This window comes from Manis javanica, chromosome 4 (assembly GCF_040802235.1).
Source record: "Manis javanica isolate MJ-LG chromosome 4, MJ_LKY, whole genome shotgun sequence".
Lineage (NCBI taxonomy): Eukaryota > Metazoa > Chordata > Mammalia > Pholidota > Manidae > Manis > Manis javanica.
The window spans coordinates 57,996,988-58,020,104 of NC_133159.1; the positions used below are offsets into that span (position 1 = coordinate 57,996,988).

Genomic DNA, 23,117 nt, shown 5'->3' on the forward strand with positions numbered 1-23,117 from the left:
ACCTTAAAAGGCAGGCTGCCTGCGATTAATGAGTACCCAAGCTGCACATTTGGCAGTTGGGCCACGGTTTTCGTAAGCAATCTCCACTATGTTGCTTGCGTGCGTCAGGACCGCCCTCAGGACTAAGGGTGGTGTGGGGGGGAGGGTGGCGTGGAGGGGCCAGGGGCACCTGCTGCAGAAAGAGGAGGCTATTTGTGTGGCCTGTTTACAGGTTACTCGGTTTCAACACCAAGCTAGCTTTTCTTCACGTCTCCGGCTAACCTCTGGCCTGAGATCACACAGACGCCCGAGTGCCTCACAGGAGTCAGCATGGCAGCTTCCTCAGGAGCAGGACTCAGGAATTCCGACCCCAGGGACCCAAACCACAAGGACACACGCCCTCCGGCTTCACTCCACGTTCCGCACAGGGAAGGGCGGGCCCGGTGACGCTCCAGGCAACGCCTCCGCGGCTGTCCAGTGAGGCCTGGGGGCCATGTCGGGGCCTCCTCTCATTGGGTCGTGCAGGCTCCGCCCCGAGGCGAGCGCAGCCCGCGTGGCCGGCAGATAATGTTTCAGCTACTCAGCCGCGGAGTCTGGCTTTGTATATTCGCCGTAGGTCGCTCCGCGTGCCCCTAGTTCGCTTTTGTCCGATTCTTGTGTCTCTTTCAAGCCCCGACGCACCAGTTTCCTGGTTTCATCTACCTCGCTCTTTCCCGCCCTCCGTTCTTTGCAACTCAGCATGCAGAAAAAAAACGCCTCCCCACCCGGTTTCCTGCCTAGCTTCCAACATTTCGCTACGCAGGCCATCCATGTGGGCCAGGAACCGGAGCAGTGGACCTCCCAGGCTGTAGTGCCCCCCATCTCACTGTCCACCACTTTCAAGCAAGCAGCTCCAGGCCGGCACTCGGTGAGCTGGGTCTGTCCGGAGGGGAGGGGGCGGTGCGTTCAGCCTCGGGCAGGAAAAGAGTGGTTTTGTCAATTTGGAAGGCACGCGAGTAATTCGTAAGATGGCTTACAAGTCAGGAAGGCACCCCGAAGGGATGTTTACTGCACCTGTAATTCTTAAAGTTTTGTACTGGATAGGCCAGTGATCGTATTTCTTTTGATAAGCAGGACGGGAAGGAAGAGTTTGTCTGATTTGCCATATAGATTTGGGCTGAAATTCATTAAGCAGATTTGCGGTTGAAAACAAGTCATAACTTCCATTAGTAGCAAAAATTAGGAAGATATGTAAGGAGTCAGCTAAAAAAAATTTTAAGGGTCCAATAACACCTAGAATCAAGATCATTCCCAATATATATTTGGTTATTAATAGTTATTGAGCACTTACTATGTGCTAGATAAATACACTTACCTGTATTGTATCATGTATTACATGTATTGTTTTGGATAATCCTAACAACAATCCTCGTCTGAACTAAATTCTCATTTTTATCATGCAAAAAGATTTAGGGATGTTAAGTAACTAGATTAAAGCCACATGGCTAGTAAGTGTTGGGATTCAGACCTGCTCTAGAACCCCTCTCAAAGGCTAGCAATAATCTAAACCATTGCATCATTTAAGCCTAGTGGCTTAGAGATTAAGAGCACAAATCATGTAGTCTGAGGTCCTGAATTTGAATTCTGGTTTGAACACTCTTTTTGAGGGTGACCTTGAGCAAATTCCTAGCCTGCCCAAGCCTCAGGTTGATTCTGTGTAAATGGGGTTAATAGCAGTACCTACCACACCACATAATTTGTTGATATGTGTGTTAAGCTGTATGGTACATTATAATTGCTGAGTAGCTTGGTATTTCACAGTGTTCACATTTACATTTTTTCCAGTTGATCCTCCCAACTAGATGAGAGGGTATGACAGGTATTACACACTTTTTTATGGAAAAGGAACTGAACCAGAATTCTGGCTTATGAGAGCCATCTTTGTTAAATGCATTGTTTTTCCCCTTTTGGTAGCAAGTTTGATGGATCTTGAAGTATTTTAAAGTTTCAACTTTAGAAATTAGTAAAATAAACTTTGTAGGTCCCAAATCTTGATTGTACTTCCAAAACCTCTTTAGTGTTATATTGTGTAAGTCAAAGAAAATTCTTTTAGACCTAGCCCTTTGTTTTGTAGGTGGCGTTCTAAGGGCATTCCTACAACTGGTTGAGGATACTTCTAGGCACTGTACTTTGGAATCAAAATTGTGTATGCAAACTCTTCCAAGTGTGTAGTTTGTTCCTTGTGTAGGGTTTCATGAATGTGTGGCTGCCCAAACCTTAGCACTTAGTACAAAAGTTAACCATTTAACTATATTAGGAATTTAATGTTTTCTAAGAGCCAGCATGGTAGAATCCACAACGTCCTCTTAACACCCTTATAAAATTAGTTAAAATGGCTAACGAGAATTTTAGGAGCTGAAAAAGAAGCCTCTAATTCTCCAGTTCCATTGGGAAAGCCATTGAATGGACAAGAGGGTGGAAATTTGCCCCTGAAATGTGCTTCTTCCCTCCCCACAGAGTTTAATTTAATCTCTGCAGTGAATATTTTTGGAAACATGGGGTACATTTCTGTTGCAGAAGCCCCATGAATCCAAGCAATTATTTTCTGTCTGCTAAGTAGGCTGCAGGTCACATCAAGGAGCTGATGAGGAGTGATGAGGATATCCTGGAACCCTATAAAATGTCTGCTCAGTTTGTCAAAAACAAGGAAACAAACCCAACAACAAAACTAAAAAAAAAACAACAACTAACTGTGAGCTCCTGAATCAGAAACAAAGGTGTAAAGCGTGGTTGTGTTTGTTATGTGCTATATGAGCAGAGGGAAATTAGAGGACTTGTAGTCACTGTTCAGTCCTGGGTTTGAATTCTGGTTCTGACACTCCCTATAACATTTGGCTTCACTTTCCTCAAAGCAAATTAAGAGGATTAAATAAAATAACCGAATGCATACACCTAGCATGGTGCCATAAATGTAAAGGGAATGTAATGCAAATTTTAAAAAAGTATTTTGGGGAGCCACTTTGTCAAGAATCACTCTTGTTTTTTCAATCACTTTCGTAAAGCCAAGATCTGAACTCAGCCTTTGTGGATCAGTTTCAGCTTCCTCACAACAGTTTTATGAATTAGCTATCTGTATTTAATTTTCATTTTACTGGGAAATGTTAAGTAACTTACCTATTAGCATGCAGCTCATAAATTGCAGAAACATAATTCTAATTTCAATTTGGCTGCCTTCAGAGACTCTTCACACCACTAGAGCCACAGCACTGTTATGCTGTATCTAATGGCAAGACATATCATAACTAAATAATAGAAAGTCATTACAGTAGGATGACCTCGTAATTGTGGAGATGTCTGTGTTAGGACTCTGATAATAAACTTAAATTTCTTAGGATGAACTATAACTTCTCTTCTTCAGGGCTTTGAATATAGCCGATCTGGAAACCCTACCCGGAATTGCTTGGAGAAGGCCGTGGCAGCCCTGGATGGGGCTAAGTACAGTAAGTGATTTCCATTTCAAAGTTTGTGAAGTCTAGAATTCATTCTTAAATGCATAGAGAAAATCACAGAGGCACAGAATGTAGAATTGGAAAGAAGTACAGATTAGCTAGCTCAAAATTCTTATTTTACTAAGACATTGAGTTTTTAAAACTCTTATTTTACCAAGACAGGTCCCACAGCTGGTATACTATGCATAATTAATAGATAAAAATAAATATGAATAGAGAAATGGTAGAAATTACTACTTAGTATTCATGTAAATGCACTCTTCATGTGAAGCTGTCAGTATAAATAGATAAAAATTAACTAAGTTTTATAACACTACCAATGAAAATATAAGCTCTCTTATACTCTGGTCCTTTGCCAGATAATTTGTGCCTGAGAATAGCACCAAGGAACATTTGCAATAACCAGATGCCCTTGATAATGTGCTCTCAGAGATTAGTGATTAACTGCTGGAATTTTGTGGGGGTTTTTTCATGAAGAGAGTAAATTGCTGTTAAGTCATTTTTGTATATTTTATATAAACGATACTAAATGAAGGCAGACTGGTGAATAGAAATTAAGAATCTTACGAGTTTTCTCAAAGCAAGGGTTTAAGAATTTGATATGTTACTGTGAGTTGTTGGGGTTTGTTTGGGATTTGGGATGTTTTCTTCTTTTGGGATATGAAGAGATTTTTTTTAACACTAAACTTCTGAAATTTAGTATGGTCTGGGGAACGTTTCCTGCAAGAGGTATAAAGACAGTGTTCATATGGTGGACACATTTTCAAGTGGGCTTAAGAAAATGTGGTTGGGTTTAACTGGGTTTAAAGTTTAACCTTCTATATGAATTCATTATTGGACCACATACATGTTTAGTAGAGCACTGTAATCCCAACCCAAACTTTTCTGAGATTTTATAATAATTATATTTTCCAAGTTAATTGGATTAGCTTTTCCAGCAGTCACAGGTGATTTTAATCATCAAGGTGATAATATTTATATTTTTTCAGGATCATTTCTTCTACAGTGTTTAATGTTCATAGTACCAATTATTTTGTATTATTCATTTTCATTCTTTTTGCTCAAAATGAGAGTCAGGATCACATTTGTTTAAAAGAGATTCCACATTAAAAATCTTTATTTTTGATTTATTAAATTTATCAGACATACCTCATGTCTGATTTTGAGCTTTGTTAAAATATTTGCTCAGTTGTGTAGCCATATGGTTAATGAATGAATCATTATCTTAGTTCTGCTCTTCAAGTTAGAAATTTCACTAAAGTTTGATATTTTTAAGCTAATTTAATTGGCAGTTGACCTTGTATCTAGGAATATTGTAAAGAATTATTTCCTTGAAGAATTTCAGAGAAATGTTATAACCAAAACAGAATTACGTATTTGTTATATTAAAGATGTTTTATCTTTGAAATGGAAAGGAGGACTTGACAATGGTGTTGATCAGGGGACTTCTGTGGCTCAGTTGTGATGGTGTCCTTCTACCATCAGAGAGATGGACATGAAATGATGCAAATAAATACTGTAGGTGTTTGTAACCTATAGGTCTGCTGTTTGGCTTACTCTGACTTGGTTTTTATTTTAGGTTTGGCCTTTGCTTCAGGTTTAGCAGCCACTGTAACTATTACCCACCTCTTAAAAGCAGGAGATGAAATTATTTGTATGGATGATGTATATGGAGGTAAGTGACCTCTCATTCATGTTGTGTCAGCTGATATTTTAAAGATAATAGGGTGGGCCCTGAATTATAGTAACAATGGTACCAGGGTTACTGATTATTTAGTATCTTTTAAAGGTGGGGTGGACACCTCCATGCTGGCTCAGACTTAGTAAAGGAGGAACATAAACACTTTTTACTCAGAAACTACTTAGGGGAGAGATTGTTTAATTAATAATTTTATTTGAACTGCTGCAATGAGGATGTTGGACTTACACATTCAGACATATTCTATTCTACTCTAGAAAAGTTAGGGTTCAAAGAGAGAACGTTCTCATGTAATTTAAAATTTTTACCTGGAATGAAGATGAGTTATAACCCAGGTTACTCTAAAGAGCTTATCCCTACCTGCTCCTTTGTTCCCCCAGCTATTGGTTTCCGTGAGCCTTCTGAAAGTCTGTTGGAAGCTATGGATCCCTTGATGCAAGCATGAGGTCAGAAAAGGAGAGAGAGCTGATACAGGAAAACCCAGTTTCATGAGGAGTCTGTCCTTAAAGGGTTTGGGAAGACAGAGGAAAGACTGAAAGGCATTCTGGGCAGAGAACATAGCCTAGACCAGGAGAGGCTGCAGGGAATGGAGTACCTGGGCAATGCAGAGGTCAGGTCTATGAAGACAGAATTATTCAACAAACATGCATTCTCCATTTTACAGATGGAAAGGCTGAGAGACACGTGCATGTTCTACTTGTATTTGTTGCTGATAGGACTAGGTGGGCAAAACTGGATTTGGAGCAAGGCTAGGAGCATTGAGGAGACACAGAAAGTCCCAACAGAATCCCAGCAGCCGAGAGTGGAATCCCAGCCTGTGTCCACCTAATCTAATAAGAGAAACATGCTCCTTCTAAAAATAAACTGAGTAAACTGAATGTCTGGTTTTAAAACTTAAAAGTCAAGGGCTGGCAAAGAATCCACTGGATTGGACAGTTGTGGACCACCATAATGAAATGAAAACTCCAGGCTAAATTCACTATTAAGCACTTCCCTTGAAAAATGTACTTAAGACTACACCCAAGGTTTATCATTTTAATTTTGGAGTCAGCAGGTCTCACCTCTTGAAGTCCATCCATCGATCCAAATTTAAGAACTTCCATTTTAAAGAGTTTAAGTACTGCCTAGACTGGCAAGTGGGAAAGGGAAAGAAAACAAGTTGTCTTCTTTAAGCAAGGCTGATTTTATCCCCCTCAGAAATTTGCAAAGTGCTTTTGTATTTTATAGGTCTTTATGATAGTTTGTTGAATTGAAATTAGAGAGATATCAAACCTTCGGTTACTTGAATAATGAATTATAAAAATCTCATGGCAAACATAGGTACAAAGTCTTGAAAATTGCTGTTCATTTTTTGGCAATTTCTCTACATTGTTTTTAAACCTTACCTTGGGTTAGTCTACATAACATCAAAGGTCCAGTACATCTTTGGTCATGAATAGTTTTCCTATTTTTTTTTTTTTTTTTTTTTTGGTCAACTATCAATAACAGCAATTTTCCTTTAAATTTGCATATTAAAATCACATCCAGAACAGTGTTTATAAAAGAAATCATTTTAAGTTGAGTGATTTATTTTCTTTTACTATAAAACTCCAGGAATTTGACTTATATTCTTATCTATCTGTTAAAGCTTTCAGAACCACATAACAAAAATTTTGAGAAAGTATGAAGAACAATAATCAATTCCTTTTTATTACCAAAGTATAATCAGCCTGAAAATTTATTTTGAACATTTCATTAATATTGGTCCATTTTATTTTAGATTCAAGTACTAGGAAGAAATTGTTTAAAAAGAGACTGATGTTTCAGGGAACATGCTGCTTAATGGGGTTGTATTTTGAGAAACATTTTTGCTCCATGCCACTTGGTGTGGATATCAAATATGTTTTATTTGACTCTAACTTTTAGTTTAAAATCCAAGTCATATGTTCTTTACTGTATACAATTGCCATACTCTTTAACCAAAGTAGAATGGCTTTTAATTGTATTTTTATTGGTAATTGACACTTCCTTGTATTTTTTAAGCCTGTATACCTATAAGGAATTAACATTTCTTAATACAGTGTCCTTTCCATTTTATCTGATTCTCTGTTGCCTCAGGTACAATGAGGTATTTCAGGCAGGTGGCATCTGAATTTGGATTAAAGATTTCTTTTGTTGATTGTTCTGAAACCAAATTGCTAGAGGCAGCCATTACACCAGAAACCAAGGTAATTCAGTTTGTTTTCAGTTTTGTCTGTTTGCCCTGTGAAGTTTTCTTTTCATTATTGTTGTTTATTAGAATACGTCATTTATATTTGAATAACATTTTATTAAAAGCCATTGGAAATCATCAGCAAGATTAAGATAAGTCTGGCTTCTCCTAGGTATTAAATAGCATAATGGTAAGGTGCATGAATTCTGGATCTAGTTGGTTTATTTTCATGGGCAAATTATTTAACCAAAGTTGCAAGTTTTTCATTTGCAAACTGGGGATAGTTGCACCTGCTTTACAGAAAGGTGGTTGTAGGAATTAAATGAGATAAGTCATATGACATGCTTAGTATAGTACCCAGTATTTTATAAGTCTTAAAAAGTTTTTTAGCCAAAGACATAATTCTTAACTTCATTACCAAGTTGGTACTGGTAACATAAGTCATTTTAGAGACTGGGTTACGGAAAACGTAGCTTGCCAAGCTCCCAAGCCCTAAACATAGTGGCTTTTTAAGGGTTCTAAAGGATACTTCAGCAAAAGAGAAAGGGCCACAGCAATCTTTAGCCTCTGTCCTGGGAAGCTTGTATTGCACCGGAAGGTGTTTTGTGCCTGAGTGAATGGCATGTGTGATACTCTTTCTTGGGACCTCATTTAAATTCTGCGTGGGCATGAGAAGGACCAGTGTCTTTTATAAGTGAGCACTTTCCAACTTTTTGCTAATGATTAAAAGGTTTGAATTTGTACTCAAGATTATGTTGCAATGAATGCTAAAAAATGAAAACCTTTTCTCATACAAATAATTACTTTGAATATTCACACAGGGGTGAGCTTTGAGTGATCAAGGTTTGTTTTCAAAGGAATTTACTCTTTATCTTGTTTGGAAGAAAAGATAGTTATTAAAATAGCTGGTCTGAATTTTTCTAAGGGAGGAAAGCAAATAATGAGTTTATTAATTCTTGTTAACAGAACTTTATATGGTGGCTTTTTACCAACTTAAATTAATACATTCCACTTTCTGCCCTGAAGTATCTCATCTCTTGAAGTAGATTTTTAAGGTCCATGTAAAATTGGAGGTATTTATGTACTTATTTTTATTTTAATTAATTTTTTTATTATAAGTGGGAATAATAAATTTCTACCCATGAATAGTTTTCATAGATTCTTTATGTAATTTGATTCCTGTATAGTATGCATTATTTTAACTTGCTTATCTTTCCTACAGTAAACTCTAGAGTAGGAAGAGTATTAAACCATTTACATAGATAATCAAGATCATTAACCCTTTTAAAAAGAAAGTTGTAAGTAATGATATTCAATACAGTGGCACTTTGTTTAACAAACAGAATTCTCTTTTCTTTGTTCTTTTCAATAACTGATAAATATAGTACTGTCTCTTTCTTACTTGAGCTTACTTTTGTATGCCCTTCACTCTGAAACTCATGCTCTTCTTCAAGTTTGGGGGAGTTATTTTATAATTTCTAGTGCATCTGGCATTATTTAATTAATTTTTAGGATGTGTTTGACAGCATAGGGATATTTCTCTTTAATGACAATTCTAAGATGTAACCTTGGGCAACCTATGTTTTTTATCTTTAAGAACAATATTCATAGATACTGAACTATGTCTCTGAAATCCATCCTCTTTTTTAATGGAAAATGATTACAGTAACTGAGTTGAGCACTTTTCTCCTTATATATACATGATCTCATTTGATCCTTACAACAACTCTGTAAGATAAATATTATTGGCACCATTGTATAGCTGAAAAACTTGAGGAATATAGAGGGTTAAGTTACTTAGTTGTGTGACCTTTCAGAAATTAATGACTAGGATTCAGATCTGAACCTTTCAGCTTCATCATCTGTGCTGTCCCAAGGTGATTACAGTTATGAGATACTTGTTTTTGCAGTGTTTTTTTATAAACTATTGTCATTCAATGAATTGTTCCAGCTTGTTTGGATTGAAACACCCACAAACCCTTGCTTGAAGATGGCTGACATTGAAGCCTGTGCACATATTGTCCATAAATATGGAGATATTATTTTGGTTGTGGATAACACTTTTATGTCGGCGTATTTCCAGGTAAAGAAAAATAATTCTTTTGGTAGAGTACACAGATAGCTGTAATTAGGAAAATAATGACTTGTTTACATTAAAATCATCATCGACTCATGAAATCTCATCAGCATTATCAATTAGACAAAGAATGAAAATTGGACCTTTTCTAACCATAGTTAATATCTTTTCAATTCTCATGAACATCTTGTATGGGATTTTGTGTTTTAAATGTTTAATTAAAACTTTTAGATTCTCATTGGATGTGTAAACTCTCTGAAGACCTGGCTTTATTATGTGATCATGTCTGCCAGTGCTTTACATGTAGTAGAGACTCCATTGTTTATGTGCTGGTTACAAATCAGTTATATTATTTTTCAATCACACCTCACATATATGTATAAATATATTTACACACACACACACACACACACACACACACACACACACAGACACGTATTTTTTTAACCTAACCTTCCAGATAAAAGGAAACAATATATTCAACAGCTACATGGGTACACAGATAATTTCTTGATTTCTGTTCCTTCTTTCTACTTTCTTTTCCCTCAGTGCCTTAAAGACTATGCCCAGCCGTCTTATTTACCTTATTTGTATGATGAATTTCTACTTCATGTTTCACATTGTAGCTCAAAGTATAGCTCCTCTTAAACTGTTTTCCTACCTACCCATCTACTTACCTCTCTTCCCCTCCAGACTCTCCCATTCATTCTCTGTTCCCTTCCTCTTTTTCTCCTACTGTTTTCCAGATTATTCTCCTTTCTGTTTTGTTCTTTTTAGCAGATCATCTTGGCATCTCTCTCTAAATGACCAGCTGTCTACCTTTCTCCTCATATTCTCCCTCTTCCCTCTGAGTAACCTAACTCTGACTCCTTTTCCATATTAAGAGTTACCTGTTTTCTGCTCTTTCCTCCCTGCCTGTAACTAGTGGTCATTCTTTTTATACTTTCTGTAGTTCACCTTGCAGAGTTCCTGAAACCCCAGCTCATTTTCTCTAGCTCTTCAATTAGGCAGATGTTCTCAAGCTCAGTTGTTTACATTTTACCCCCTTGTATTCTGGGTCCTTAAAGTTGGCCCAGGCTGCTGCCGCCATGCCATTGGCTGACTCCCTGGGAGGTTGCATAAACCTTCCTCTGTTTTATTGAGAAGGCGCTGCCACGTTTTATTTCCCTTTCCTGGAGCACATTTCTTGGCTGCATTGCATTCTTTTAGCTTCATGGGCCATCTGCCTTTGGATCACAATGTATCTTTGGCTGCTTCTTGTATCAGGTACTGCAACAGTCTGTTTCCAAATGAAGATCTCCTGGCATCATCTATCTGTCCCAGGTGATTTTCAGTTTTGGATTCTTTATTGCAACTCCTCACCCCATATGCCACTTACAGTACGCCATTTAATACAGCATAGGGTTACTCTAGCTGAGTCACAGTGAGTCCTGTGTATTCCCAAAGAGATCATGTGAATTGTACATGGGCCTGCCCAGGTTAGTCATCAGGCCTGGCGCTTTCTTTCCTAGTACCGTCACTAAAATAGGTCCAGTTTTTCTACCTTTTTGAAGCCCACATCACATTGTTTACACCAGGGACTGCAATTTGCTTCATTTCAATCTGGAGTCCTTCCAGTTGAATTAATCAGTATCACATTGTCCCCAGGCAGCCACATATATTGGTTCCATAAGGCAAATCTTCTGAAAGGGCCCTCTCATTGATTTATCCTCCTGAAAACTGGATATATTCTCTTTCTTCTCTTTTGTCTTCTGGACTCTTCTGTAAGTCTCACAAAAGGCAACATGGCATTACTGTAGTAAAGTTTCACAGTAGAATCTCTGAATTCAGGTAGTCTGGGTGGGAGTCCTGGCTCTGCTAACTTTTTAATCTTAGTGATCTATTGTATCTTTCTCAGTCCCTTTTCCTCATGTGTACAATTAGAGCCTTAAAGGTGCTGATTTTATTGAGTTAGTTGAAGTACTTTGTACAGTCCTGCACTGGGTTATGTAAATTATTTAATATGATTCTTGGCACAAGTTGAGATCAATCGATGTTAGTTATGGTTTTTAATTTTCCTTTTCCTTTGACCATAGAGTTTACATGAGTTACCCCTGGAAGAGACCTTAAACATCATTTGGTTTGACTTCATCACTTTGGAGATAAGCAAACACATATGTAGAGGGTGCTTTGTACAATACCTTACTTAAAATACCCTTTTTTAAAACACCCTAAATGAGAAAGTCCCATCACCCCCTATGCTAATAGCCTCCAAAGACTAAATAACTACTGAGGTAAAAATACACTCACTTGCGTGCACATGCACACCACACTTTATTTTAAAGAAAATGGAAATGGAAACATGTTGATGCTATATTGTTTAATGAATACGTTCATTATAACTTTAACTCACTGCAAACAAAGTCATTTTAAGACTAAAGGACAAATTTTCAGGATAATCAGGTGAAGGAAAATAATCCAAACAAATTTCTTTATAAGTGACTGAATACTTGGCAAAATTAATATAATAAAAGAGTAAGTAAGAGTCACGATCCTGGAAAACCAATTGGATAATCACTGCATACATTGTAAGGTTTTAATGATGAAAAATACAAGCAGATTAGTTTTATATTTACTTGTTGTATAACAATTGCTGAATGTTTATGTCAGTTATTTATGCGGTTTCTGAATCATGAAGTGCCTACATCTCTGCTATAGGTAATAAATTTACGAGCCAATTAGTGACTGCTCGGAAAAAACATGTTCAGGAGACCTGTTGACCTGAGGTTGGGGCTATTTCCAGAAGATCATGCCTTTGGATGGAATACTGGGTCTAATATGTAGCATTTTTATTTGGTGGGAGGGAGAAAAAGGAAAGATCACAGATCCTGGAAAATTTTAAGATATCCGTATTTTTGGAAGATTAGAATAGGAATGGAATTTATAGTAGCAGAAAGTCAGTTAGTGAAGCATATTTTCAAATAACTTCCCACTTAAAATAAAGACCATTTTTGTTTCTTACAGCGGCCTTTGGCTCTGGGAGCTGATATTTGTATGTATTCAGCAACAAAATATATGAATGGTAAGATGTACATAGTCTACACTTAGAATGTTCATTTCCATGGATAGATGGAAATAGCATAGGGTTTGATATTTTGATCCCTTATATTGTGATTCAGGTTTTCTCTGTGATGCCTGTAGAAAATTAAAAAAAAAATATGTACTTTGATTAAATACAAGCTTTCACTTATAGCAGACAATACTATGCTCCTGATTTATGAGCAGGGGATTAAACATTTACTATAAAAGTTTTAACTTTTATTCTGCTGTCAACTTAAAAAGAATCATTTAATTTTTATAAGATTTTTATTTTATTGTTTTAGATATAGCTTTTGCTACTGTCAAATTGAATTAAGTTTATTTAAATTTATTCTATAGGGCTCTTTCCCAGAGAGTTTTTTCAAGTGAAAGTCACATTTTAGAAGGTATAAAATGAAGAATAAGAATACATTATTTTTAACTTGAAGGTTTTTCTTTTGTTTTAGGCCACAGTGATGTTGTAATGGGCTTAGTATCTGTTAATTCTGAGCACTTGCATGACAGGCTTCGTTTCTTACAAAATTGTAAGTATTTAAAAAGTCTGGATTTCCCCTTAGGCTAGATTTGATATTTGTATTTCAAGTAAATGTTGTAAAGTGATGACATTCTACCCACTTTGGAAGAAATGAAAAATAGAGGGAAAAATTTCTGGTTTTTAGAGGAAAGTAAGAAAATTGGGTTTTAAAAATATAACATGGCAGGGTTTACAACATGACCGAAGAAACAAGATTTGTTATTTTTCAAATCCATGCTCATTTTGATCATAATTGGTAAAGCCCAAGTGAATTTTTAGTGTTAAGACTTAATGGATTTCTTTTCTTTAAAAAAAACAAACAAACATTTAGAGTGATAGCTTTCTTATGTTTCACTTTTTATATCTGGAATGGTGGTTAATTTTAAATAGGACTTAAAATAAACAGACTTTCAACATGCCTAAACACTATTTCTTGTTTAGATAGGTTAGTTATCTCAAGAATGGCAGAGTTTATTTGGAGACTTGGTTTAACCATTGTGACTTGACAGACAGATAAGATACAAATATAATTACAAATAAAAATGCCCTTTTTAGGAATAAGTATTAAAGTAACTGAAGGAAGCGAAGAGGAGGGAAACCAGCACTTACTGCTTGATAAAATCCTTTCATTTGTAAAAAGCAGGAGTGAGGTATCCTGGAAGCATGGTAAGTCAGGCTGCGTTAGACAAAAGCTGAACAATTTGGTAGAACATCAGTAGGAATAGGAGCTGGGCTGCTTCATGTGGTAACACTTTTTCATTTCATGTTGTAATATTTTCTCTACATATTGTGATACTTTTTCAAAGAACTGTGAGGTTAAATTATGTGCAATATGTCATTTCAAGAAAATCGTAGAAAGGACTATTTGTGTTCATATTTGAAAAGTTCCTATCTTTGTGTTCATGCTTAGTTTTCAGGACACTCATTTTCCCTCTCATTTTAAAGTCCATTTTCTCTAAGCATATTTTAGGATTCATTCTCATGCTTCTGATTTGACATATTAATTTTCTCTCCTAAAACTCAAACACTGGGCTTTGTAGCTAGCTTCTCATGAAAAAGAGGATGAGAGAATTTTCTGGGTCCCTCCCCACCTTCAAACTAACCCACGGCATGCTATTTTGCAGCTCTTGGAGCAGTTCCATCTCCTGTTGACTGTTACCTCTGCATCCGAGGTCTGAAGACTCTGCAAGTCCGCATGGAGAAGCATTTTGAAAATGGAATGGCAGTTGCTCAGTTTCTCGAATCTAATCCTTGGGTAGAAAAAGTTATTTATCCAGGCATGTTAATCTGATTTCTTGTCACGTATGCTTATACTAGGATTTTAAGAATTATCCTAAGCATCCTGTTTATGTATCATTTATTTGTAAATTGGGTGCTTTCAGATATTTTTATGTTGTTCAGTTACTGTGTTAGGGGTTGAGTTTGTTCTCCTCAGTTCTTGTCCCCATGGTAACAGACAATTGAAAGGCAGAGACACAGTAGCGAAGCAGAGTGAAAGTTTTATTTGAATACACTCCAAGGGAGGAGAGGGCCAGAGACAAGGTAGACAAAGGCTGCAGTAGGTTAGGCAGGAGGCCTACATATTGCATTCTGGTGAGGAGGTGCCTCTTTAATTGACAAGGTGGGGTTATTCAATTGATGGGCCCATCTATATAACCATCCCTCTCAGTGTGCATGTCCTTTCCTATGATGAGGGGTGTTTTGAGCAGTTCTTAAGTTTTGTTCGATTACGACCACGTTGGGACCTGGTTGGGACAGGTTTGTTCTGGTCCTGATAGGCAAGAAGTTATATCCTTGCAAAGCCTTTGTTGTCTTCTCGTGGGAACCCCTACCAGGGCAATTTGGGTGGTTTTTCCTTGAACCTTATCTTCCCCTTCCCCAGCTTCTCATCTCTATCTTTCTTCCTGACAATTGCACTTTGCTGTGTGTCAGGCCCTTTGCTGGGTCTGTGATAAAGAAGATAACATGGTCTTTGGCCTTGTGTTCCCTTTAGTGTAGTGGATGTTTGGATGTTAGTCGATTACTTTTATGCATTAGATGGTTCTGTCAGTTTGAAGGTTTGTGTATACCTCTTCCAAGACTACAACATTGTACTTTCCAGTTGATTTGTTTATAATGTCTGTATCCTATTCTGTATTTGCTGTAAGTCTCTCTGATTTAGGTTTGGATTTGGTATTCAAGTTTAGACCTAATACTTTATGTACCAAAATACCCCCACCCCCACCCTCACCCCCTGTCCTACTTCCTCACCCTCTGACCCACTTCAGGGCTCTTTCCCTTTTTGAAATCCCCCACCTCTTGCAACATTTAGAAATGCTCAGGTGATGTTAACAGGCTTAGATGCTACTCTTTATTTCACCAGTCTTTTAAATTTTGGTGGTCTTAAGCGAATAGTTATTTTAAACCCATTTGAGGTATCTAGCTCCATAGTCCTGGGTGTACAGGAGAATTGAGATCCCTGCCCTGAGGAGTTCAGATAAGCCAATATTTATGTGAACAAGCAGAAATATTTATATGCCATGTGAAATGCCATGTTCACATCTGACTACTTACTCTGACCCCTTTATTTATAAGCATTTATAAGCAGAAATATTTATGAGATTAAATGGCCCATATGTGCCCTACGTGAAATGCTGTTGACTAGTGTATATTTTGAATGGAGGGAGGAAGAAAAGATTTGGGCTGGGCTCTGATGAACAGGTAGTATTTGTTAAAAGGGCGAATTTTAACACATTTGTTAAATTTGTTAGGCGTTTCAGATTCATTCAACAAATGTTTATTAATTGACAACTATGGAACAAGTTAGTTTTTTCTTAATTTTTAAAAAATTTTTATTAAGGTATCATTGATAAACACTCTTATGAAGGTTTCACATGAAAAACATGGTTACTACATTCACCCATATTATCGAGTCCCCCCCCAAACCCCATTGCACTCACTGTCCATCAGTGTAGTAAGATGCCACAGAGTCACTATTTGTCTTCTCTGTGACCCCCCACATACCATGTGCACCAATCATAATACCCCTCAATCCCCTTCTCCCTCCTCCCCACCCACTCTCCCCCACCCCTCCCCTTTTGTAACTGCTAGTCCCTTCTTGGAGTCTGAATCTGCTGCTGTTTTAGTCCTTCAGTTTTGCTTCATTGTTATACTCCACAAATGAGGGAAATCATTTGGTATTGGAACAAGTTAGTTTTGTACTAGGAACTGGGGGGCCAGTTAATAACAGAAAAAAGTGGATTTCTCCTTATGGAGTTAGTCTGGCAGGTAAGAAGATACTGAAAAGGAAATTACAGAAGAAGAACGTAATTAGTAGAGGGGTCAGTCAGTCAGTGGGGAGAATGCTCCAAATTAAAGGGACAGCATGTGCAAAGGTCCTGAGTTGAAAGAAGAGTGAAGTTCTGCTGGTATGAAGACAGCTGGTATGGCTAGAGCTCCACGCAGAGGACAGAAAAGATGGATCATGATGAAGCTAGGGAGACAGACAGGGGCCAGACCAAATGTGAATGTGGCATAAAGCTCATTATTAGGGTTATTTGAAGTTTATGTAAGCAGACAGTGAATTTTCTTTTTGTTCTGAAATGATATGTTTGGCCCTAAAATATGACTTCCATTACACCTTATGATTGCAGGGCTGCCCTCTCATCCTCAGCATGAGTTGGCAAAGCGTCAGTGCGCAGGTTGCCCGGGAATGATCACCTTTTATATTAAGGGCACTCTTCAGCATGCTGAGAATTTCCTCAAGAACCTGAAGGTAAACTTTGAGCTATGTTCTTAAATAGAGGTAAGATCTTCTTATAGCAGTTCATTATCTCTTGCTTTCACCCAACTCAGAACAGTACTTTCGTCATCTGCAGGTCACACCCACAAACCTCTTTATTGTGAAATGCACTGGGTTGGAAAATGACTTTGGTGCAGAAGCAGATATCTGAATATGTTTATTGACTTAACTCTCTAGACATTGCTTTCAGAAAGAGCCAGAACGTTCTAATACATTGGTTTTCAATGTTTTTTAAAAGTGAACTTCTTTTTCAAATGAGATTTCATGTGAAACCTCAAAGTAGTGTGTAGTTAGTGTACTGCAGAGAGGCTGTTCTGAAATCCAGCCTAGTAATGGCATTCCAAACCCTGTGCACCCCAGACTGCATCTGCCCGGTGAGGGAAGGGGAGGCCTTAGTCTAACATACATGGGCACCAAGGGCTCTCAGGGCCTGGGAGACAGGCCTGTGTAACTCTGTTTCCTGTAACTCTGAAATCCTTGATTCTGTCTTCTTGAAGCAAAAAATTCAGTCAAGAGACCTGATAGAGAGTTAAAGCTGCAAAGGGCTTTTTACTTAGCAAAGCGAAAGGATACTCCAAAGAGAGAGGAGCGGGCTGACCCTGAGGGTGGGTAGCAGCCCTCCGGGTTTTACAGTGTGTCTTTTTCCGGGGGTTTATTTGGTTTCCTCCCTCCCATTTTGTCATTCTTACATCATCCTTTGGATTGGTCTTGCTTTTTCCCTTCAGCTTCTTTGCACAAGTTTATGTTCATCATTTTTGCCCAGTGCATCTAAGCAAGACCCATAGTAGGAACAAAACTGTAATGTAAATAACATGATAGTACATTATGGTGGCCTATGGGTCACTAGCAACAAGGTCTTCCTGAAGAATGGATGCTCTAAAATCAGGAAGGTCCCAAAGTGACCCGTACCTTTGCTTATCAGTTTGTTCTGAACTGCAAAAGGGGTTGGTGTAAGGGAGACAGGGCAGTTCCTGGGTGGGAGGCTGGGTCGTCTGCTGTCCTTCTTGCCCCTGCTCATGTCTGTCCATCTACTCTAACACCTCCATACACTGGGCTTACGGAGAGCTCATGCAGTAGACTCTTCAGTACTACAGATCTAATGAATAGGATGCTGCCAGATTAGTCAGAGCCCTATTGGTATCTAATATTTGTCCACCTCTAAAATCAGCAAGATGATAGTATATATTTAATACAGTTGTAAGAGAATATTTGTAAAATTCTATGACACTATAATACTAAATACAAAAACTGAGGCTTTATTTTTTTTCCTACTGCAGGAGCCAGTTAAATGGATGTATTAATTTAATAAGTGATACATATTAACAAGTATGTATAACTTGGTAGACATTTAAAGATTTTTACTTAAAGGGTAACCACAGAGCTAGGTCTCAAATGTAATAATTCTGAGGTTTTAGAGCTCATGTGAAATATTACTTAAGTATATGGCCAAATTAGGAAGGTATAGGAGATTCACCTTCATCAACATCTAATGTTTTAAAACTTTGCACATAATATAGCTGGTCAGTGAAAATCACAGTTATAGATTTTATTATCGTTTTTTTCTCTGAGTTTCTTGCCCAATTTGTAATTTATTCATAATTACCATTTCTCATCCTCTGTCCCATAGTCATTTTATTTAAAAACATTTATTTTTAGATTTCTGAATTTTTATTTTAGTGAAAGGTCTAAATTAATGTTTCTCTTGCTCTAGTTATTTACTCTGGCTGAGAGCTTGGGAGGATACGAAAGTCTTGCTGAGCTTCCGTAAGTATATTTCTGTTTCTCAGTTTTTTAACTTTGTTGCCAGTTTTCATGATTGTTTGGAAAAGGAGTATGATAAAATCAGGGATAATTCAAGATATTTAACAGTAAGACATGGCATTATCTGATCAGAATGGAATTTAACTCAATAGAGTGGAGACCCTGATAAAAATCTAATGGGGGCTACTTATCAATGAGCTATGTCCTATAGCTCATTGAAGGAGATTCCAGCAGTAAGTGTATTTTAGGACCTCTAGTCTCTGATCTAGAACTACTTGCTCTACCCCACTCCACCCTGAAATGGAGGTTAGAGACTTTGTACTGGGAGGGCTGATTTCAAGGCTCCCTGGAAATAGGTAATGTATCTCTGGTGAAATACCTCCATGCTTTTGTCAGAGGAGGACCCTACTACATACAGTCAAGTCCATTTATTATCTGTTCTCTGGTAAACTTTGAATGGCTTCATGTTGTCTTCAGGATAAACCCAAAATCTAACTTGGTATTTCTGGCCCTTTACTGCCTGACCCAATCAATTCATCTAATTTTACCAAAACACCAGAGGATATTAGAACGTGAAGCAGCCTAAGATCAGGCAGTCCAAAACTTACTTTACAAACAAGGGAACAAAGACTGAGAAAGTTTTGCTCATTAATCAGATGTCATACAGGAATATGTATTCTGAGGCTTTGCGTCAAACCGCAAGGGATGGTAAAAGCAGTCTGGATCTGGGTTTGAGACCTGTTCCACCCATCACCGAACCTTCGAGCTTCTGTCATCCATAAAATAGGGTTAATGGTTAGGATAATGATTATCATGTGTGGATTACCTGTCCCATCAAGCATTCCTGAGCTATATACTGACTTAATTGTATGTTACTATAACTATACCATAATTATTACAGGAGTAAATCAAGATCATCACTAATTTTCAGTTGTACTAAATGTAAACGGTATGTTTCTGTGTTTTAATTTTCATAAACTTTGGAATAACTGTGTTCTAGAAGCATTGTGAGGAGTATCTGGGATTACCAAAATTTAGGCAATTTGCTGCCTTCTCATGTAGTTTCCAGTTTCTAGTGAGAGTCTGGCAGTTTCACATAGTTAAAAAAATACATGATGCCCAAATAATGATTGAAATAATTAAGATAACACATACAGATTTTTGTTAGCTCCTCAAGATGCTTGCTTTTAAGTTTAGATGCATAAGAGGGCACACACTCAGCATATGAAATTAATTTATTTTTCATAGTAATAAAATGTGTATTACTTTAAGGCTCTCTTAAAAATAGACCCCTCCTGGTTTATTCAACGATTTGGTCTAAAGTTGCTTGGCCCTCAGATGCCCCAGCTAGGCTGTACCCCCAGTGCCAATGGACAAGTTGCTGAGGTCAGGGCTGATCTGTTCTGTTGCTCTCATTCTGCATCTCCAGCCCTGTTACAGCACATGCAGCATTGCTGTAAGCGAGGGAGGAAGTGAAGCCAGTCAGTGATGGGTTGGTCTCCAGCCTAACAGCACGTGTTAACTCTATACTTAATTTATCCTCTCTCAGTCTTAGGCTCCCTAATCATAAAATGTGGTTGATAACAATGTACCCAGGTTTTAGAGTTGTGAGCAAAATCCCTAAGCTAATGCCTTGATTCATACTAAGTGCTTAATAAATGTTAACTACTATTATGAATTGTCATTTTTTAATTGGGCATCTACTGTATTCCAGGTACTTATCAATGGTTTATCTATGTTCCTTCTATTAAAGATTGTGACAAACTTGAAATAGGTATTATATACATTTTATCCATTTATGAAAATGAATGAATACATACAAATGACCTGGTAGAGGACCTGTATGTAAGCATACAATAAGTGATCATTATTATTTCAGATAGGGAAATCAACACTGAGGACAGGTAACTTTTAAAAACCCACACAGCTAGTATGTGCAGGGGCTGAAATTCATACCCAAGTCTTTTGGTCTCAGAGGCCTAAGGTCTTATGCTTGTGTGTGCACTCTCATTTAAGGAATTAAGAACCTAGAAAGGCAGAACATTTTAAGGAAGATGTTTGTATGTAAAATCTCATTAGAAGATATCCTTTTACTTTGATCTTATCTGAGATTTTCTTTCCATGAATCTGAAGAGAGGGGAATCCAGTTTAGGCACTGATTTTGCAGGCAGTGTGCAGGGGAAGGGTGAGTGTTGGTGGCAATGTAGGTATTAGGGCTCAGTAAGACTATGCCTCTCTACGATGCCTTAGCCCAGAATTTTCTCTTTCTTCTGAACTCTGGCAGTCCTTACTGTCCAAGCTTGTTCAGCATTTGCTGTAGGCTCTTCATCTTATGAATTGTCATAGTCTTTACCTCCCGCTTGTTATCTAGGGTAAAGAAAATCTCTCTTTTTTCTTGGTTTCCAATTCTTACTATAGTCCTGACCCATAGTAGGTACTTTACTTTTACACCTGCTGCTGTTCAGTTGCTAGATAGTTTTGAAAATTCTTGGAGGCTTCTGTGCCACAAGTTATGTGCTGGAATTCCTAATGCTCAGTAGTTGCCCCTAGTGACCCTGGGTTGTCTTTCCTGGATCTGTCTCACAAGGGCCAGTTCTGGATTGATGATTGATCCAGAGGGAATTGATTCTGGTCAACTCTTGATCCCTTGAGGCCTTGTATAAGTCCAACTTGGTGGTCATGGGGACATGACTTCTGGCCAAGGCCTCATTCAGGCAGTAGTTAAAACCCACACACTTGAGGGTACTTCTTTCCCTCCTTTGTGGGGGTGCTTGACTGGCACCTTCCATGTTTGTATTGAGTATACTTACTGATGGTATAAAAAGGATAAAAGATCTTCATTTTTACTTTAAATCATGACTAAAAAAGACAATTTCACAATTCCTTCTTTTTTGCCAGTGAAAAACTAAGTGTATGAAGAATTTAATATTTATAGAGTAGAAAAAAATTTAAAGGTAGTTTAATTTATGAGACAAAAATATGTCTCCACTGATGCAGCATAACGATAAAAAATTTGCTCACTCTTTCTTCCAGGGCAATCATGACCCATGTGTCAGTGCCTAAGGGTGACAGAGATGTCCTTGGAATTAGTGACACACTGATTCGACTCTCAGTGGGCTTAGAGGATAAACAAGACCTACTGGACGATCTAGATCAAGCATTGAAGGCAGCAGTAAGTTTTATTAGTGTATGTGTGTGTGTGTGTGTGTGTGTATGTGTGTGCACATGTGCACGTACACGCACTTAATCATGGGGATGGGGATGGTTTAATTTATAAAGTGGCTGCACTGTGAACTCTGAAAGTTTTCTGTTCTCTTCTACAATAGACAGGAGGTATAAATGTGCACAGAACTCAGTTGAAGTGCAGATTTAAAACATGGTAATATTCAGAAAAGAGTCCTTAGAGGAGGTGAAGTCTTTGTCTGCAAGTTTAATAACATATATTTTTGTGCACTGTTAATACAGCACCCTCCAAATGCAAGTTGCAATGAGCATTCCTGAACTGCAAGAGAAGTTGTTTGCTAAGAAGATGAAATCTTCTGAATAATTGAATGAACCATTAATGAAGAATTTTCAAGTGAAAATTTTAAGGCACCTCATTACCTTTCACAACTGTAACTTTCCAGGGATCATGCCTTTTAAAAACAGTTCCTTCCTTCCCTTACTGTAATTGACAGATTAATTCTGTTAGTATCTTTTTGTTAATTTGGTATGTTTGCCTCTGGATGAGGTGAGATTTGTGCTGCATTTTTGGGATTGTATTTTTTTCATACCTTAAGATTTATATTGATCATGTTTATAATATAATGATAATTCATTTTTGACATTTTCTGAATAATTTAAATTATTAAATGAATGTTCTTAAATCAAGTGTGGTTTTTGCATACTGTTGAAACCACTCAAAACAATGGTTTACATTTAATTACCATAAGCCAAAAACCAAATATTTGAAAAAATCCACTGTGAAATTCTACTGATTTAAGGTTGTACTTACTGGTTTTTAAAAATAAATAAATAAATAAATCTAATTATCCAGTGCACTTCATTGTGATATTCCTGTGTTATGTGCATTAGCTTATATTCCTTCCTTTTAGAAATCCTCGACTCTTTAGAATCCCCAGCCACTTATGTTAATCTTACAAATTCATTTGTTTAACTATCATGGCCAAATCTTAATGTTGACAGATTAGTTTTAAATTCTATACATGGTAAGTCAAAAGCCACTTTTATGGAGAGAAATACTTCTTTTTATATTTTTTATCTGAAACAGTAAATTTGGTGAGGCTAAAGGAAGAAATGCTTAAAACAATGTTTTTTGGTTAGCACATAGTAAGCAAGTTATTGTCAACAAGTCATAAAATAAGTAATTAGATTAAAAAAATTTTTGTACTAAAGGCTTTCAGTCATTTTTCTGTCTCCATTTATTTCAGTTAAAAAAAGTGTATCACTGAACATGATTGATAGTGTTCCTGGGTAGGAGGAGAATACGTAAGAATACACGTTCTTATGTATTGTCCACATTCTAAATTATATGTATAGAGTCCGAAAA

The 23,117-nt window shown here is 37.3% G+C and overlaps 1 protein-coding gene across 2 annotated transcripts; it reads left to right on the forward strand.

Moving 5' to 3' along the window:
* The first annotated feature begins 538 nt into the window (after positions 1–538).
* On the forward strand, positions 539–22,608 carry CTH (cystathionine gamma-lyase). Of its 2 annotated transcripts, XM_017645131.3 has the most exons (12): positions 544–886; positions 3,377–3,458; positions 5,047–5,142; positions 7,264–7,373; positions 9,309–9,440; positions 12,438–12,495; positions 12,959–13,036; positions 14,151–14,303; positions 16,659–16,780; positions 18,519–18,571; positions 21,602–21,740; positions 22,034–22,608. In XM_017645131.3, exons 1-12 carry the CDS (start codon positions 719–721, stop codon positions 22,067–22,069), a joined length of 1,227 nt encoding a protein of 408 aa, XP_017500620.1. In that variant the 5' UTR covers positions 544–718; the 3' UTR covers positions 22,070–22,608. The 2 variants fall into 2 exon arrangements, with proteins under 2 accessions (XP_073090221.1, XP_017500620.1); XM_073234120.1 differs by lacking the exons at positions 18,519–18,571; positions 21,602–21,740; positions 22,034–22,608 and adding an exon at positions 18,085–18,185 and having other exon boundaries at positions 539–886; positions 16,659–16,810.
* Positions 22,609–23,117: the final 509 nt, after the last annotated feature.

Coding starts and splice junctions, on each gene's coding strand:
- CTH (XM_017645131.3), top strand. CDS start 719: ATGCAGAAAAAAAACGCCTCCCCACCCGGTTTCCTGCCTAGCTTCCAA. Junction 3,459..5,046: donor CCTGGATGGGGCTAAGTACA/GTAAGTGATTTC, acceptor TTTTTATTTTAG/GTTTGGCCTTTGCTTCAGGT. Junction 16,781..18,518: donor ATTTCCTCAAGAACCTGAAG/GTAAACTTTGAG, acceptor CTCTTGCTCTAG/TTATTTACTCTGGCTGAGAG.